This window comes from Arctopsyche grandis, chromosome 1 (genome assembly GCF_051622035.1).
Source record: "Arctopsyche grandis isolate Sample6627 chromosome 1, ASM5162203v2, whole genome shotgun sequence".
NCBI classification, from domain to species: Eukaryota; Metazoa; Arthropoda; class Insecta; order Trichoptera; family Hydropsychidae; genus Arctopsyche; species Arctopsyche grandis.
This window is the reverse complement of record NC_135355.1, coordinates 31906111-31925919: the sequence shown is the minus strand read 5'-3', so window position 1 is coordinate 31925919 and position 19809 is coordinate 31906111. Positions and strand designations below refer to the sequence as shown.

At 39.9% G+C, this 19809-nt stretch overlaps 2 protein-coding genes across 4 annotated transcripts in view; one reads left to right on the top strand and one right to left on the bottom strand.

Annotated features, from left to right (window-relative positions):
* Drip (aquaporin homolog protein drip) overlaps nucleotides 1–9374 on the top strand; it is a 72140-nt gene extending 62766 nt beyond the window's left edge. For all 3 annotated transcript variants that reach the window (XM_077430302.1, XM_077430285.1, XM_077430294.1), the window contains 4 exons: nucleotides 2596–2667; nucleotides 4279–4416; nucleotides 7618–7698; nucleotides 7804–9374. In XM_077430302.1, the coding sequence (XP_077286428.1) occupies nucleotides 2596–2667; nucleotides 4279–4416; nucleotides 7618–7698; nucleotides 7804–7911 (399 nt within the window). In that variant the 3' untranslated portion in view covers nucleotides 7912–9374. The remainder of the gene's footprint in view (nucleotides 1–2595; nucleotides 2668–4278; nucleotides 4417–7617; nucleotides 7699–7803) is intronic.
* Nucleotides 9375–15797: 6423 nt separating this feature from the next.
* Sin1 (SAPK-interacting protein 1) lies at nucleotides 15798–19204 on the bottom strand. The gene is made up of 6 exons (XM_077444546.1): nucleotides 18670–19204; nucleotides 17698–18108; nucleotides 17101–17621; nucleotides 16822–17030; nucleotides 16608–16752; nucleotides 15798–16532 (listed from the first exon to the last, which is right to left on the bottom strand). Exons 1-6 carry the CDS (start codon nucleotides 19035–19037, stop codon nucleotides 16327–16329), a joined length of 1860 nt encoding a protein of 619 aa, XP_077300672.1. The 5' UTR covers nucleotides 19038–19204; the 3' UTR covers nucleotides 15798–16326.
* Between the last annotated feature and the right edge of the window lie 605 nt (nucleotides 19205–19809).

The following is a 19809-nucleotide window of genomic DNA, read 5'->3' as shown; positions in this document are numbered from 1 at the left end:
AGCTAAAACACTGCCAACAAAATATACGAATATATGTAATATCGAAAGAAAAAAATAATGTTTCCTCTAGGATAATAGACCAGGATAAAAGTCTCTGAACATTTAGCACCAAATACATTTATTTAATTATTAACTATTTTTTCTATTGGTGTTTTATATTGTTTATATGTAGGTAGGTAGGTAGTTCTTACCACTTTCATATTAAGCAATTAAATATAAATATTAAATTCAATACATATATTTAAAAGGTATTTGAAAAAAATTCGGACAAGACCTATGAGCAAAAATTAAAGCACAAGTTATTAAAAAATTATACTTCTTCTTTTTGTTCGACATGTTTGAGAAATTTGAGTTTTTTTTTTAATAATATTCTTCAAACCCTAGTAGTGACATCTAATATCATAAATTAAACCATTAGAGCGCGTATATGTGCGCAATTCCGTTTCCAAGCTATACAAATGAAACGCGCACATATGCGCGCCCCGGCGCCTGGTCAAAAATTCAATTGCCCTGGGCTCCACGTGTTAAGGGCGAAATCACACAGAGAAGAACGGCACGTCGTGTTCTTGGCTCCCCGCTGTGGGGGGTCTCCTACATTCTTAAAATATGGAATACACCGTTATCGATAACTGTTAAACAAGGACAAATACAAGGATAACATTTTACCTAAAACACTCCAGGGGGTGATTTTAGGACGGTGTTTGCTGGCCATGCCATGAATATGTGCAAGACATTCCACATTTTTTTCGCACGTTTAAAAGTATCTAAAAAAACCATGTGCTACGTTCCTCGCTGTGTTTTTTCGCCCTAATTGTTTTTGTTGTTGTTTTTTTTATTGAACTAACTAGCTAATTAGAATACCGGGACAACTGACACGTGGACCGGGACACAGATCCTATAACCCTACTATCCTGCAAAGTATTAAATAGTCAAAAATGAAGTTTAAATCTTGGAGAAACTAATATACTCACAGATTTGTGCTTTCAAATGAAATAAATTTAGATGTTCCTCGGGAATTCAAATTTTAATACTATGCACTTCTGCTGATTCTTCTAAAACAATTGGTATATTTAGTCACAGTAATTATTCCATGAATAAATTTATTTATTTATTTATTCACAAATTTGCTATAGTGACTTTACAGATTAACTCCAAGTCGACACTATGGCTATATAAAAAGGAAATTAATTATTATTATATTATAATAATATTATATATTAATTAAAAGACAAATATGGATAAAACAAATATAAAAATACAAAATTGTAAAAACATGAAATATAAAAATATAAAAATACGAAATTGTAAAAACATAAAATATAAAAATATAAATTGTAAAAATAAAAATATAAAATATAAAAATATAAAATTGTAAATACATGAAATATAAAAATATAAAATTGTAAATACATGAAATATAAAAATATAAAAATATGAGAAATAAAATTATAATGAAAAATAAATATATAAAAATATAAAAATATGAAAATATAAAAATGTAAAAATATGAATATAAAAATACAATATGTTACAAGTTGCTACGATCTCAAACTAAACAGTACCACAGCCAGATCAGTATATTTTAGATTAAACAGATCCAATCTAATAGAAATCTGGTTGAGGAGCTTGATGCCCCTGGCGAAAGGGGACGAAAGCATTAAATTGGTACGCGCCTCAGGTGGGAAGAACAATTCGCGGTATCTAGTAGCTCTGAACTTGCTGGGAACATTAAATTTCAATTCTGCAAGAATACGAGGATTGTATATTGATCCACTTAGAAGTTTATAGAAATGTTTTCCCAGATATGCTGTACGCCGTGACTCGAGGGAATTGTAGCCTAGTGCCCCCTGTAGATAGGCACTTGGATAGAGCCAGGGATATAATAATAATAAATATATCATTTAAAAATAATATAAAAATTCTTTAAAATTATAACAATAAAAGTTACATGTGTCTTCAATATGCATAAACATTTTTATTCAAAGCACATTGTCTCTCGATTTTTAAACACACATGTTATACAAGAAGATGAATTGTCACAGATCCTTTTGTGCGGCCGTATGATTGAATACATATTATTTTTTACGTCCACTCGGACATAATACAGCGCGAAAAAATTGCAAAAATATTTCACGAGCCGACGCTGGCACAATGGCGACTCATTTTTTCTTCCATTACAACAAGACGACCAGTGATTAAGTGATGGAAGATGACAAATCTCGAACATGCTTCGCGTGTGCGACATTACAATAAAATAAAATAATATAAAAAAAAATAAGGTTACCCAGTTGACAAAATGTAATGTGACGAATACAATGATAATTCATATGTAGTCTTTTGTGTCGAATTTGCGACGGGTTGCGTGCCATCGTCGTCGTGGTAATGACCATTATTTCGCCATTGCAATTGCGATCTGAATGCAACTTAATAAGATCTTGCAAAAATAATAGCGATTCAGTACTGCGGTGGAAATTACGACGACACATTTGCCATTTAATGCACTTAAATTAACTCTTCGGTGTGTTGTTATGTTTTGATATTTCTTCTGACATTTCATAGTGTGTGAATTAAAACTGGTGTTTTGTTTGATTTTAGGCTGCAATTCCAGATGGTAGAGTTGGCCAATTGGGAATGACTCTTCCGGGAGCAGATATGACCGATGGACAGGTAAACAAATATTTGGATACATAATTCAATTCATTATTATTTTATAAAACATAAATAATATGTAAAATATATACATGTACATAAAACCAGGCTCGTCTTTAAACCTTTGAATGCTCACGGCGTTTTGCCAACAAGGCCGTGAGTTTGAAATACGCTGATGGGCGTTGTTTTTTGAGTATGAAAAAATAAACAAGAATACTACCCGCTAAGCCTTTGCAGGTAGCATTGAAATGCATTGAACATGGGTCGTGTAATCCGTGTCAATGTTTATAAAGACTGGTTTACACCGGAATCTCTGAATTTATAACCATAGCAGAATTTCTCGATGGAAATCCCTAACTGCTGAGTATTTTAGATAGTGGCTTGGCATTTACATAGATTGTGAGCATTACATTTTAACAACAATGAAAAAGATGAAACTAGTTTTGGAAAAATACATTAATTAATAGACTTATTTTGTTTATTTTATATTGTTGCAAGATGTATTAGAAAGTCTAAACACACCTTTACAAAACTCTCGGCGGTAGTTATCTAGGGTTTGTTTGGATTAGCTACAAGTTTTATACCTGCTTTCTATCGGATTTCTAAATAATTCTAGTTTTAAATGTTGGCGAAAATTTCAGCGTGGCGGGCTTTCAATAGAAAAGACGTCAGTACACTAAAGGTTAAGGGCAACCGAGGCATTGCCCCACACAAATTTATCCAAACCAAAAATTATAAATTTTGAATATGGTGTTGGCGAATCTCCAAGAGTTAAGCAGTGTTTCTTTGTCCCGCTCACTTCGCGTTGAGTTGAACCGGTTCGTAATTCAGTTCGGGGCAGTCATTTATCTGCCGTGGTCCCGTGGTCGCCAGCTACAGTTTGCTACTACTCTGGCGGTACTGTGTGTGGAGTGTGGACAGTCAGTCAAGGCTGAGAAAAATGATCCGTATTTCCGTATACAGAGGGTAGCTTTTAGTTGGCTGTGTAAAGGTATTTTTAGGGCAGAATACACCAGGCTGGTTGTCTATATTTTCTATATGATTCGAATTTTTTTTCTATAATTTTCAAAGTGTGCCCTATTTGTCAATCAAAATACATACATCAATTATTTTTATTATTAAATGTTTATTTATTAATATAGTACATTTTTGCTTTTTTTTTGGACATATGTATAATGAAAGTCGATCAATTGCTAAATAAGACATTTTCCTTGCATAAAATGTTACTAAAAATATATTAAATTCGATTTTTTGGAAAAAACTTGTGGGGGGGCCGCTTTAGCTACCTCGTGCCCCACCTGATTTTAAGGTCACGAGCCGCCTCTGCATAAAACTTTTTTTTTAATATAAACACAAAACTAAAAACAAAAGATTATTATTGAAGATTATTTCAATTGTTCCTTACTATGAATAAATCAACTGAATTTGCTTTTACATGCATACATATATTATGTAAAACGATTCATGAGATTGCAGATATCCAAATATTACTCATACAACTTTGGTACATGAAAAATGCATTCATATAATTTTATTAAATTTAAATGGTATATGTACATACATATAATATGTATGTGTACGGAAATAATTACTTATTGTTCTAAATGTGTTCATTTTATATAATTTTAGGCCGTCTTGATCGAAGGCATCATCACGTTCGTGCTCGTTCTAGTGGTGCAAGGAGTATGTGATGGTCACCGTAACGATATTAAAGGATCAGCTCCGTTAGCCATAGGACTTTCCATCACTGCTTGCCATGCTGCTGCGGTAATTATCAATCTTAACATTTTACTGAATACCTCAATACCTGACTCTTACAATTTTACATGTTCTATAGTAGCATACATCATCATCAACCTTTCACCATCGGATCATTCATATACACATTCTGTGTGTGGCTGTGTAAGATAACGCTCGCCGTACTATAATAGTCGTTTCGATTCGACATACATATGTACGTCACAGTTAAAACAGTGCCAACAAAACGTACGAATATAATAACAAATCAACAAAAAACTTATATTTATATATGTATACTGTTTGCTACTAATGTTTCCTCTAGGCAAATTAGTCTCTGAGCATTTGGCGCCATCTATTGAAAATTTATTTAATTCATTCATTAATTTTTCTATTGGTGTTTTATATTATTTATATGTAGGTAGGTAGGTAGTTTTTACCATTTTTCTTTTCATACTTAACAATTAAATATAAATAGATTTAACACTTTGGTGGACACGACTGCAATTGCAGTCATTTTTTTGTATGCTCGTGGGACACGACTGCAATTGCAGTCGTCACATAAAGCTTGTTTATTGCGCCGGACTAGCCATACAATGCATAAGCGTCGTCCACACACACGATATTTACCGGCGATATTTATGATATTTTCCATAACCAGTTCCTAAATAGCAACCGCAGGCTGCATGACAATTATGGCGCGCGTGACAATTATGTAGTTTGTAAGCTTGTATAAACTTGTAACAATTACGTCCCCCCACAAACACACACTTTTGTCACTTGTTGTCATTTTGATTTCGATGTGCGTGCGTGCATCCGTCCGTGCGTGCGTGCTTTCATGCGTGCGTACATCCGTCCGGCCGTGCGTGTGTGTGCGCGTGCGTGCGTCCATCCGTGCGTGTGTGCGTGCATCCATGCGTGTGTACGTGCGTGCGTGCATCCGTGCGTGCGTGCGTGTGTATTTGCGTGCGTCCGTCCATCCGTGCGTGCGTGCGTGCGTGCTACGATTTCGATGTGTGTGTGTACATGCATGCGTGCGATTTTGATTTCGATGTGTGCGTGTGAGTGCGTGCGTGCGTGTGATTTCAATGTGTGTGTGTGTGCGTGCGTCCGTGCGTGCGATTTTGATTTCGATGTGTGTGTGTGCGTGCGTGCGTGCGATTTCGATTTCAATGTGTGTGTGCGTGCGTGCGTACGTGCGTGCGTGCGTGTGTCCGTGTGTGCGTACGGTGTTACGCGCACAAAATTTCAATCGCGACAGCTGGCTCATGGGCATTATCGAATGTGCCGATACTGGTGGTATCAGTATTTGACCGAAAACAAACCTTTGGAACTACCGGTACTACAAACTAAACAAATGCTTTTGAAAATCCGCAGATTTGTCAAAATAACTGTTGTGAGCTGTTGTCGCGTGACTGAAATTTCGTGCGCGTAACACCGTTGAGTCCGTGAGCCAGTTGTCGCGAAACCGTTTGTAACGGACCGTCCACTTGTTTTTTTATATATGTATGTACATATACATGTTTACTGCGCCCGACAAGTCTGTGCTTACAGGCGCGAGTGAAAAAGTAAGTTGGTATGCCTACACATCACAACAGTGTATTTCATTTGTTTTTCACAATAGTGTTTTTCAGTTGTTTTTCACGACAATACATACGATTTTTGTATAAATACGATTTTTTGTATAAATAAAAAAGTTAGAACAACTGCTTTTGATTATTATTACTTTTACTACTAGTTGATGTTTATAATATGTATGTATGTACAGTCGATGTATCGCAAAAATCAAATTATTCATCAAAATTAATTTATCTTATTTAGAAATTAGAAATTAAAATTACGAAGTTGTACGCCCCCCACTTCCCATGCTGAAATCAAACATCAAATCAAATACGATATGACCACGACCATTCGCAACGGCGACCGGCGGCCTTCTGGCGAAGTAGAAGCGACTATAAACGATATACGATAATTGTGGGTTTTAGTGATGGTTTATCTATGTTTTATATGTTCATGAAATGCATCGATAATTGGTGTCCCACGTGAGGCGCAAGTAATTTTGAAGTGTCCACGAAAGCGTTAAAAGGTATTTGAAAAAAATACGACCGCGTGCGGATCGAACACAGAACCGACACATTTCTTTTATTTTTTTTTAAATTAATATCTTAATATGACATAACCCATGCGATGATATTCCATCGAGCACAAAACTAGCGTGCTTTTTCCAGGAATCGGGGCGGTTTGGCTCTATTTACAAAGCTAGAGTGCAAAAAAAAGGTTTGGCGAACCTTTAACAAAGCATTTACAATAATTTAACAATGAACGGCGCGCTTTGGGTCCACTCACTAATTATCAGCATTCATTCTATACTCTAAACCAGAGCACCGTAACCTCTAGATATTCGTGGCACACATTGTTTACTACTCGATAGAGTTTGTCAGCTACGTACATACGCATAGGGACAAAATACTAACTAACATCGGTTTTCTCCCTCACACGCGATCTCACTCGCACACATTAGGCCGAAGTGCTGTTCGGAGCACACATATTACCGCGGTGCAATGGTTACGATGCTCTGCTCTAGACTAAATTCATCCATCTGACTCAATTAATAGCTTATTTTATATATTCTACATGCATTATTTTCGGTAGCATTTGAATGTATTGTCTATTTTTCGTTTTCTGTCTCTCCTCATTATACAATACCAAGAATTTGAGTGCAAAATGCTACGATTTTTTGTTATTATAAACCCAATATGATTAATATATTATTTACTAGCTGAACCCCAGCATGCGTTGCAATGCCATAATAACGCATGCAATTCCCGTTCCCATTTGTCGGAAAAACGCAGGTAGCGAACACATTTGAAATTATTGCGTTTCAATGACACTAATTCCCGTTTTTCCTGTTTCCGTTCCCGTTTTTTCCCGTTTTTTTTTCACAGTAATCTTCCCGGACAAACACACAACAAATCCTGAAAGTTTCATCCTAATCGGTTCAGTGGTTTAGCATCCTATTCGAGACACACACAGACATTCATTTTTATATATATACATAGATGTAGGAGGCTTGAGGATAAAATGAAACCTGTACATTTTTCCATATTTCAAAAAACCAGCTAAATAAAATTTTAGCTGCAATTTACTACAATAATCCTTATGCAACATTCTTTGTATATATGTATAAAAGGATTGAAAAAATGGATATTTTATGTGCATTTTATCTTCCAGATCTCCTTTACTGGATCAAGCATGAATCCGGCGAGAAGCTTTGGGCCAGCCGTTGTCATGGGTGAATGGGGACATCACTGGGTACGTTTGATTTATATTATCAATGTTAATAAATGATTTAGAGACGTCAACACATGCTGATTGATTGAGATATGAATCCGTAATAAAAATGTGTTTGCTCCTCAGGTATATTGGGTGGGACCAATCGCCGGTGGTGCTCTCGCCGGTCTCATCTACCGTTTCATCTTCAAAGTGCAAAAAGGCGAAAACGAGTCAAGCTCTTACGATTTCTGAGTTGCGAGAATAAGGAGACAAGTGGCACCGATTGATCCCAGCTGACACACGACCAACAGATTTAACAGAAGCGACGAGTACGATTCACCATCGTCGCACACACACCATCATCAAGTGGTCACACACGACATTCAAAATCATCACTCCCGCGGTGAAATCACCGTAAACGTCTCCAGTGCAGACAATCAATTAGTACCTGCGAATGTAATGTGTCAAAATTTGAATGCAATCGACAGACTATTCCAGCATTTGCACGAGCTACGCAGCCCCGAAAAGAGGGTGACCAGTCCGAGTTGATGTCGAATTCAAATCAAACGGTGCCAAAATCAAACTGTAAATCATCTCAGCAAAAATTGAGAACTTAATTAATATTTGTATGAGAGAGCCTATATACCAAATTTGATATACGTAAGTTTTGTAAGTCCACTTTCCTACGATTGGCGAATAGGAAATTTAAAACAAAATTATATAAACATATATATATATAATAATGTATAAGAGGATAATAATATTAATGTTTTTAATTAATATTGATAATTATTATTTGTCGTGAGTGTTTGTAAAATAAAGTTGTGTGTGTGTGTGTGTGTGTGTTATTTTATTATATTATTAGAAGAGCGAATTAATATTTTAGTATTTGTAGCTAGTGATACGTTTTAAATAAAGATTTTATTCATTTTAATAAAATAAATTTCAATTTTAATTAGTATAAGCAAAATAAATTGTAAAAAAATACCACAAATGTTCAATCTGAAGCATATGTTTATTTTGTGAATCGTTTTATCTGTACAATGGTGTGAAAAATTGTTTTTATTGAAATATACTGCATGTATCAAATATTTAACCTAACCTAACCAAATTTGTATGATGTGTTGAATATTTATAATGATTAAAGCCGTTGTTGTAATAGAATGGTTGGGTTACGTTAAATATATTTTAAGAATTGATCTTTGTTAGGCGTACTTTTAATAGAATATATGTTACACAAAAGACCAATTTACAACGTACAGTAAACGTCCATCGATAGGTTAGGTTATGTATAATATAATAAAGAAAAGCCTTATTTTACACGGTGCATTTAAAAATATGCTGTGCCATCTGCGCCAAATTACCCACGAAGTTTACGAACCGCGCAAGATGGCGTTCCGTTCTATGATATACATAAATTTTACAATAGTACGTATTATACAATTAAATAAAAATGTTAAATTATTCAAGGTGAATAAAATATTAAAAATAAAAAAAAGAAAGAAACCAACCCACTGTGATTTTGTAATTACTTTAAAGCCATTGAATGTAATAAGGTGTATAATTTTTATAAAAGTTGTTTTGACTTACTACAACCTGATTTTTATACATGTATTATTATATCTACATGTACTCCATTTCAACACTTGTTTTGTTTCACAAAGTCTTTTACCTATATTATACGTATATTGTAAAATAAACCTGTTTATGAAAAATACTGTTTTATGCATGCATTATTCCCCTAACATATCAGTGAGTCTATTAAAGACCTATGAAATGGTCTACAGAATGAATATAAAAATACTGATTATCTACAATTATTTTATACTAGTGTTTTTACCCGGCTTCGCTCGGTATTTGTAATATGAACCGCTTAAACATGGCCAATCTAATATTTTTTTAACATAAATTGAAAGATAGTTTTATTTAGTGTGATCCTTGTGCCTGATGTAAACTAGCGAGTTAATTTATATATATATTTTTTTTTTTTCGCTGCGCTGGAGGTGGGGAATCTTCGAAAGACAGCCTACAGTCCGAACTGCAGGGTAGTGCCGGATTTTTACCGGCTAAACCCCACCCCCGACCTCCACTCTCTAGGCCTTCTGTGTATTACTTCAAAGAGTGGTGGTCCATTCATTCATCTTCGTTCATTCTTTGTTTCTAGTCGTTCTTTCTTTCTTTCTTCCATTCATCTCGCGTGCATTCTTCCATTCATCTCTCGTTCAGGCGCCTCCTTCTTGCGCATCACCGTTGATGCGAACGTGTCGATGATTACCCAAGCTTCCATCTTCTCTATTAGCTTCTTGCCCAGGTTTTCGGGTGAGGTCACTCCGATTTCCTCCATTCTTTCTCTTTCTTCCGCCCAAGCTGGGCACCAAAAAAGGGTATGCTCTGCGTTGTCCGCTTCGGCTTCGCAGTGGTAGCATTTTGTTTCGGCCTCCTTTTGTATCCTGTGGAGGTACTTGCCAAAGCAGCCGTGGTCCGTCAGCAGCTGTGTCAAGTGGAAACTGGTGTCGCTGTGTTTTCTTTCGACCCAGTCGCCCACGGATGGGATGACCCTGTAGGTCCAGCGTCCTTTACATTCTTCGTCCCTCCGCCTCTGCCAGCACCTCATCAGCTTTTGCCGTATCTCCTTCCGCCTGCGTGTCGCTACTTCTCGGGATTCCGATGAATTGCCTCTCGAGTCGTCGAAGAGTTGCTTCCTCTCCTTCGCGAGCAGATCGATCGGGATGATTCCTGCAACTACCAGAACAGCGTTCTCGGAAACAGTCGAGTACGCCGTGGCTACTCTGAGTGCGCTCCTCCGCTGTACTGAGGTATACTTTCTCCTCGTCCTTTCTATTTCCATGGAATCCGCCCAAATCGGTGCTGCGTAAAGAATGGACAACGCTATTCAGCAGCTTCCTTCTCTTTGGTTTCGGCCCTCCGAGGTTTGGCATCAGTCGTCCCAGCGCCGCTGTTACTGTTGCCGCTTTTTCAGCCACCCTTGTCGCGTGCTCCCGGAAGTTGAGTTTTTTGTCCAGATGGACTCCCAAATATTTCAGGGAATTCTGGAACAGTACCGGCTCTCCTCCTATGTTGATAGTCGGCGGCGTCAGCTTTCGCCGGCGGGTGAAAAAGATCGCTTCCGTCTTCTGCCTTACAAGCGACAGTCCCGCTCCTTCTATCCAATTGTATACCCTTATGAGTGCCTCGTTAGTGTGCAGCTCCAGCCACTCGGGTTTCCTTGCCGACACCAGGATTCCGATGTCGTCCGCGAATCCCACCACGAGGGCTCCTTCTGGCAGCTCGATTCGGAACACTCCATCGTACATGACGTTCCACAGGGTCGGTCCGAGAACCGAGCCCTGGGGGACGCCTGCCGTCACTCGGTACGTCCCTTTCTCGCGTCCGTCTCCCGTGGTGTACTCTAGAATCCGGTCGCTGAAATAGCTTTGAACGATCCTCAGCAGGTAGTCTGGAATTCTGCCGTTCGCCTTCAATGCCTTCATCACTTTCTCCCAGTTTGCCGTATTAAATGCGTTCTTCACGTCCAGTGTTATCAGCGCGACGTGGCTACTGGCTTTTAGGGGTCCCACCCAGGCCTCTCGCACCGTCCTCACTACCGTTCCAATAGCATCGATCGTTGATCTGCCTCTTCGGAAGCCAAACTGTTGCGGGGACAGTCCATCCGGCTCGAGATACGATTGTATCCTTTGTAGGAGGAGTTTCTCCAGTAGCTTTCCGAGACCGTCGAGCATGCACAAGGGTCTGTAGGAAGACGGGTCGTCGGGCGGCTTGCCGATCTTTGGGAGGAGAGCTAGGCGAGTTAATTTATAATGTTGTTAGTGACATAAGTTAAAAAAGGCTTAAATGTTGTTAGTGACATACGTAGATCGCCTGTTTTTATTACAATGTAGGAATCTCGTCGTCGTCATCGTCATCGAAACCTTCGAGAATATTCCGCAACAACAAAATACATCGAGCGGAACAGCATCAAGCATTCCAGAAAATTCGACGCCTCGACGAAAACAAAATTCCTCTCGTACGCGTCAATAACCACTTCCATCAAGCATTCCAGAAAATTCGACGCCTCGACGAAAACAAAATTCCTCTCGTACGCGTCAATAACCACTTCCACCAAGCATTCCAGAAACACTATAAAAGGAGGTACAACCCAAACAACGCCAGTCGACCCACAGCAGCAAGAGTCGACACACAGCAGCAGACCAGTCAACATCCAGCTCCTGACCAGCCACCACTTCACTACGCGGACTTGGAAGAACAACCAGCCAGCAACACACTGCCGTATCCAGAGACTTGCTGAACATAGCCGAACGCCGAGCCAGCGACACTCTACCATATCCAGCGACTTGCCGAACATAGCCGAACAACCAGCCAGCAACACACTGCCGTATCCAGAGACTTGCTGAACATAGCCGAACGCCGAGCCAGCGACACTCTACCATATCCAGCGACTTGCCGAACATAGCTGAATGCCGAGCCAGCGACACTCTACCATATCCAGAGACCGCTGAACGACAAACTTTTGCCAACAATTAATCATACTTGTGTATACGTGTTACTACCAAATAAATACCATATTCAACATAGCTGTATTTAATACCGAACACAGACGAACCTGTCTATAATACATGGCGGACTGGTGGTGAAGAAGACCTTCACAACAAGACTAGATCCCCATACCTGGTGACCCCGACGTGATCTACGCAACCTTCTGATCATCCAACAGCGCTGTCAACACATCGCTACCCCGCCTACATTGGTGACCCCATCTTTGAACCACACAACAGTGTTTCGTTAGGCCGGGATACGGTCAACACATCGTACCCCGCCTACATTGGTGACCCCATCTTAGAACTACGCAGCCTTCATAGCAGTCAACAGCGCAGTCAACACGGCAGCCCACAGTGCAGCCTCCACAACAACCAACAGCCGCCACGACAGCAGCCCACAGCGCAGCCTACATAGCAGCCTACATCGCAGCCTACATAGCAGCCCACATCGCAGCCTACATAGCAGCCCACATCGCAGCCTACATAGCAGCCCACATCGCAGCCTACATAGCAGCCTACATCGCAGCCTACATAGCAGCCCACATCGCAGCCTACATAGCAACCGCAGACTTCACGCAACCGCAGCCTTCATCGCAGTCTACAACGCAACCCTCAACGCAGACTTCAAACGCAGTCCGCTACATGTTCCTACAACTAGTGACCATGTCAAACAACTCCGCAGCTTTCGCCACAACAAGACGCAACCCGGAGACAACAACCAAATGGATCCACTACTGTTGATCCGCCAGCACCGCTCATCACACCTTCGATGAGTCATCACCTCGATGAGCCCATGCAGGACGCCGCAGCCTGCACAACAGCACCGTCCAGACCGACACAAACCTTCACTACCATTGTAACGACCGAAACAGTAACATGGTGTGAAAGTACATATGGACCAGCTACCAACACAACCCGCTGTTGAGTCAACCCACTCCAGCACAACCGGCGAAACAAATCGCCACTGAGCCAACTAGCTCCAACACAACACAGCCGCTGTCGAGACAACTAACTCCAGCACAATCAGCACAACGCCTGCACAACAACATCGTCCAGACCACCAACCTTCACTATCAACGTAGCCTAGACAGAATAAGCAACATGGTAGAAAAGAACAACTCGGACTGGTACGCAAAACGAGATCCGCTGTCGAGACAAATAACTCCAGCACAACCAACGAAGACCAGCACTCAACGCACTTCGTCAACCAACGTTCTTCACGCAAGACCCGCTGCCGAGACAACTAACTCCAGCACAACCAACGAAGACCAGCACTCAACGCACTTCGTCAACCAACGTTCTTCACGCAAGACCCGCTGCCGAGACAACTAACTCCAGCACAACCAGCAAAACAGTCACGCGAATGACTCCACGCAGAACACAGCAGCCTGCACAACAGCACCATCCAAGCCATCACAAACCTTCACTACCAACGCAGCTCGCCCAAAATAAGCAACCTGGTAGAGAACAAGACTTGGACCGGCATGCAACACAAGACCCGCTGTTGAGACAACTTTCTCCAGCACAACCGGACAAACAACGACGCCATCGAGTCAATAGACTCCAACACATCAAGATTCCCACAAAATCACACACATCGTTAACACTCACCGGAGAGCCATGTAGGAATCTCGTCGTCGTCATCGTCATCGAAACATTCGAGAATATTCCGCAACAACAAACTACATTCCCGAAACCCAGACGATATGCACCTGCAGTCGTTATATTAAACTCAGGCGGAACGCCCCTACCAGTCGAGTGGAACCAAAACGGTCGAAACACGCCGCCACCATTAAAATACATCGAGCGGAAAGCCGCCAAGCATTCCAGAAAATTCGACGCCTCGACGAAAACAAAATTCCTCTCGTACGCGTCAATAACCACTTCCATCAAGCATTCCAGAAAATTCGACGCCTCGACGAAAACAAAATTCCTCTCGTACGCATCAATAAACTAAATGCTCGTACGACCACTTCCATCAAGCATTCCAGAAAATTCGACGCCTCGACGAAAACAAAATTCCTCTCGTACGCGTCAATAACCACTTCCACCAAGCATTCCAAAAACACTATAAAAGGAGGTACAACCCAAACAACACCAGTCGACCCAGAGCAGCAAGCGTCGACACACAGCAGCAGACCAGTCAACATACAGCTCCTGACCAGCCACCACTACACTACGCGGACTTGGAAGATCAACCAGCCGGACGAGCCAGCAACACACTGCCGTATCCAGAGACCTTCCGTACATAGCTGAATGCTGAGCCAGCGACACTCTACCATATCCAGAGACCGCTGAACGACATACTTTTGCCCACAAATACCATACCTTTGTACAACCATAGGCAAACAATAAAACTTTATAAAACTAGCACAACAGTGTTTCGTTAGGCCGGGATACGGTCAACACACATGTAACCCGCCTACATTGGTACTACTCCGACGTGATCTACGCAACCTTCTGATCATCCAACAGCGCTGTCAACACATCGCTACCCCGCCTACATTGGTGACCCCATCTTTGAACCACACAACAGTGTTTCGTTAGGCCGGGATACGGTCAACACATCGTACCCCGCCTACATTGGTGACCCCGACGTGATCTACGCAACCTTCTGATCATCCAACAGCGCTGTCAACACATCGCTACCCCGCCTACATTGGTGACCCCATCTTTGAACCACACAACAGTGTTTCGTTAGGCCGGGATACGGTCAACACATCGTACCCCGCCTACAACAACATCAAGACGGTTGCGAGCTTTTGAGAGGAGATGCATAAATCGACGAAATAAGATGTAGGAAATGCAGTGAAATATAAACTTGCCTCCCCCAAAACAGTGAAAACACAGTATGGCACATCTTTTTTCCTCGATATTTTCCAACCATTGAAGCATGAAAAATTTAAAATCGAACCATCGGTTGCACAAGCTAGTATATTTTCTAAAATGCAAACGAATATTCAGTTTGATGACAAATAAAAAATGTAGACTCTTCTTTCGATATTATTTGAATATACAATTTTTGTCATTTTAATCTGACTGTACCTCCCCTAGAACTCGTTATGCCTCCCCAAAAGTAGAGTTTTGGTTTGTGCCTCCCTTGAGAGGGTCAAGGCCTCCCAAGGGGGCCATATGGACCCAGGTTGAGAAACGGTGATATATGTAGAGTAAAAACCAGGTTCTGGAAATAAACCCAAACAAAACAAAAATCCTCTTCGTTAACAGATTCAATATCATATCATAAAGTTCAATGCTTTAAAATACTGAGGAAGTCAACGATTTTATTTACCTACAGTATGTATGTACATACATAGGTGGTTTGGTTTCAAGAGAAGGAGGATGCCAATCAGAAATCCACAGAAGAATAGGAATAATTACAACGACAATGATGGGGAAAAGCTATTCCATAATGAGAACGAAAATCCGTCAGTTGATCCCCATTGCATTTAATGGAGACGAGACATGGACGCTTAAAAAGAGAGAAAAGGACATGTTAGATGCCTTTAAAATGTGGCGTTTCCATCCTTAAAGAGTTTCAAAAAGACTCCACAACATATAGGAAAAGGATTAATAAATCAAATACACAAAAATTGTTTGTTTATTTTACCCTAACAACGCGACGCAAAAACATTTGAAATGATTGCGTTGCAATGACACTCATTCCCGTTTCCGTTCCCGTTTCTGGGAGTTTTTTTTACAGTAAGCTTCCAGGACATGCATACAACAAATCCTGAAAGTTCCATCATGATCGGTTGAGTGGTTTAGGAGCCTATACTTGACAGACAAACAGACATTCAATTTTATATATATAGATAGATATGCCACTGTTACTGTAACATAATAATGTATCTATATGTATTATATTTACATGTAACTTCGTTCATATCTAATATACTTTTGTAAGGACAAAATACAGAAACGTATTGACATCACACCAATGTATCAAACCTGAACTACAATTTTTAAATGAATTTACCTATTCCATACCTTGTCTGCAAAAAAGACACAATAAATGCATGTTCATTTAGTAGGTTTTTAGAAATAAATACAATCTTATCATAAATAAATAATATTTATTTACACTCTTGATTACTTCTTAAAAATAATATTGCTAATAATTTTTGGGTTGATGGAAGCTTCTTCTGATTTGCAACTTCTTTTCTCTGATAGCTTTATATTCTCTCCGACATGCGCTCGATTTTAATTCTAATATCATATTAACTTTCTCCACAATATCCTTGGCCACATTGTGACCACATTCAAAATCGAAATGCTTAAACAACGTAGTACTCGTATTTACTTTCTGATTACTCGAAGCTGAAACACAAATTTGAATATAACAACACTGTCGAAAACCATATTACATTTCAAAATAATCACAAACAAAATTACAACTAGATGACGGATCTTGATTTGAGGAACTGAGCCCGTTATTACGTGTATATATAATTCTGAAGATACTACGCGAGCTTTTCGCTTCGATTATCTCGCACCATGCTATACAATCTATGTTGTACGACATTGGTTTCATACGCGGCTATAAAAACAGTACAATATTATATTATAATATACGTATATTATATATCAAAAAAATATAAATTCATACCCGAAATATATTCGAAGTGCCTAGGAATGGTTCTATTTCTATTTTATCGCCGGAAACTCCGAGCAACACTTGAGCGTTTGCACGCATCTTATTGACAATTTGCAGTTTGTACGATTTATACGTCGGTGCTTCCATCGACAGCTCGTGTTCCTTCATGCGATTCAAAGCTTCCGTCTCTTGAGGAGAAGACGACTGTGGCCACATATTATCTATGGGAAAAAATTGGTCATTTCAAAAACGATATATAAGAACATGTAGACGACAGGTGGATAATTATACCTGGAACGATATCAGCACTAGCCGACGGAGGGGCACTGTGACTGCTTCCGGATATTTTACCGCCTTTAAAACTATCAAAGACTATCGTTGTCGACTTCGGTTCTTTAAAAGTGACCGTAGAATTAGTTCTATTCACCGTCCGTCCATTCTTTGTCGAACTTCTCACAGTATCGTGACTTCGGTCTGCACTCTCGAACGTCTTATTTAAATTTTTACTTTTATCGTTGATGTCAAATGTGGCTGAGCGACTCCTCATGCTCTGTTCGCCCGTCCTCGGGTCGTCGTGGATTGTGATCATGTGAAAGCCACCTTTCTCCGGTATGGAGCATGTTGCGAACGTTGTGTGCTGATTGAAATTTACAGTTTTCAAGTCGACTAGGCCTAAACATGTGAAACCATATTTGGAGCACGGTTCGGTGGCGTCCAGACAAGGTAAGCCAGTGTCAACTTCGCCATCGTCCTCACAGAAAAATAAACCGTAATTTGTTATAGAAGACAGGGCGACGTCGGGATGACTTATACTAAAACAAAAATGGAATAAATCAAACGAATATAATATATAATATGTGTATGTGGGATCGAAAATCGAATTGATACCTATATTTATAACATATTAACCCTATAAGGTCTCGTATTTTGGCACTTGCTATCACACTTATGATAATAGGATAATTTCTAAGCTCCTCGGCCAACATTGTCATGAAAATTTTTATCGTTTTAGTCTGACAACCGTACTGGGCCGAGCCGTCGAAAGGCGCAAACTCTAAGTATTGATTCTGAGGAAGATACAGGCACTTTTCCATCATGTCACTGAGTAGAGATTTTTTCTTCACTTTATTTCCGTTGAGTAGTTTATCTGTTTTCAGCTCTTTTTTCGTAAATAATTGCTCTCTATCTTCTTTACTCATTACAGTGTTTGGTGTTTCCCACTTGACTATTTTGATTTTAGCTGCTTTTCTCTGAGCGTGTTCCATTTTTTCCAATCGCTGTGCTGTATTTGACCTTTGCCTGTAATTAAAAATTATTTTGTAGTGAAATTTTTTTATTCTAAACATGTAGGTATGTGTATTATTAAATCGATACAATTTATTATTGAATACATAAATACAAAAATTTCAATAACTCTTACTATTTAAATTTCAAAATCTAAAATAAAAAATATTGAAATGTGCTTCATTTCTTACCTTGAAAAGTAGCGATTTTAAAAAACTACATAAATACATATGTATATAATTTGCAATTTTAGCGCATTCAATTAGAGCCACAATATAAATATTTCGAAACGGCTCTGAACATACTAAAATATTGATTTTTAAATACATATAGTTTTTTACAGAAAAAAAGTTCACAAAAATTATGACTCAAATGAGTTTTTATAACTGAAATTGACACAAATAAAAAATTGATTTCATATTCCTTTGAGTAGTTTACCTTTCAGTTGGATTTCACTTAAAAACTAAGGCACGATGAAAATCTATGAAAAACAATTGATTATAATTGCCCATACAAATCATTAATTGTTGCAAGTTCATATATGTATGTATGTAAATACAAGAACACGAAGCGAACCTGTGTATAACGTAATTAACATCATCTTGAAGGTCATAGCTGTCAGCCAGGAGTCCCATGTCCTCCTCGTCGCTCTGGTCCATGTCTGGATAGCAATCGAACTCTGTGCAGCGCTCTTTGACGAAGTCGCTGTCCGAGTCGCTGTCCGTGGGAGGGGCGGCAGAGTGGGTGTTGTGGGTGTTGGGGGTGTTGGGGGTGAGGGGGGTGAGGGGGGTGAGAGGGGAGACGGGGATTCGCGCCGACGCCCTCAGCAGTTTGGGCAAGTCTTCTCCCTGCATCACGATCTCGCACATGCCCGTGTCGTCCGTGGAGATGAACGAGTTGCGCACGTGCGCCAACAGCCAGTGCCGGTTGTCGTAGGTCGCCATTGCGCCTCTGCCCCTGCCCCTCCTCTCCTCTCGCCCAGATCTGACACAACCAACACTTGACGGGTTGACACTTGACAGGTGACAGTTTAGGTGCGACGGCTTTTCGCACAGCCGCCGCCGTTCACAGCAACACGCGCCCGTGATCAGGCCGAAGCGCTTCCATAAACGACCATGCACCACAAATTTTTCCAAAATATATTTATCTCATAAATTCGTCACATAGAAATACGTTCGTATTTATTTTATAGGGATATAGCACGACTTGTACCATACGAAGCTAGGTCGATGATATTTCCCTCATCAAACTTAATCTGTACAAATTACATCATCGCGTCTTGTTCTCGTACTCGAAAGTCAGCCGTGGCCGAAATACTTCGTCCAGCTTACCCATAAAGGCGATTCGACTCGCCCCAGATACGCAATCACGGGTACACGGGAAATCCCAAGGAGCTACGCAACTACGCATCCAGTGCCGGTTTTAGCGGGGGACTGGGTCGGGCAGTGCCCGAGGGCGCCACTCGATGCTCCAAAAGCGCTTTAAAATTAAAATTAGAGCGCCAAAGGCCCTACATTTGTACTCGGCAAATTCTATTCAAACAATCTACTGGAAAAAGCCAATCTTCAAATTAAGCTCACCGCTAATTCAAAATCTGATATTATTAGCAATGAACTTATCAATTTAAAAGCCTTTCATTCATTGTATTAAATTTTATAAAACAGCACAATTTACAAGAATTATATCCAAACATTTGGGCGTATATCCAAACATTTA

Bases quoted from the DNA above. Each gene is read 5' to 3' on its own strand.
- Sin1 (XM_077444546.1), bottom strand. From the start codon at position 19,037: ATGGCGACCTACGACAACCGGCACTGGCTGTTGGCGCACGTGCGCAAC. The intron at 17,031-17,100 runs GTATAATTATCC...TTTTTCCCATAG, and splicing joins TAGTGCTGATATCGTTCCAG to ATAATATGTGGCCACAGTCG. The intron at 16,533-16,607 runs GTAATTTTGTTT...TTTGTGTTTCAG, and splicing joins TCAAGATCCGTCATCTAGTT to CTTCGAGTAATCAGAAAGTA.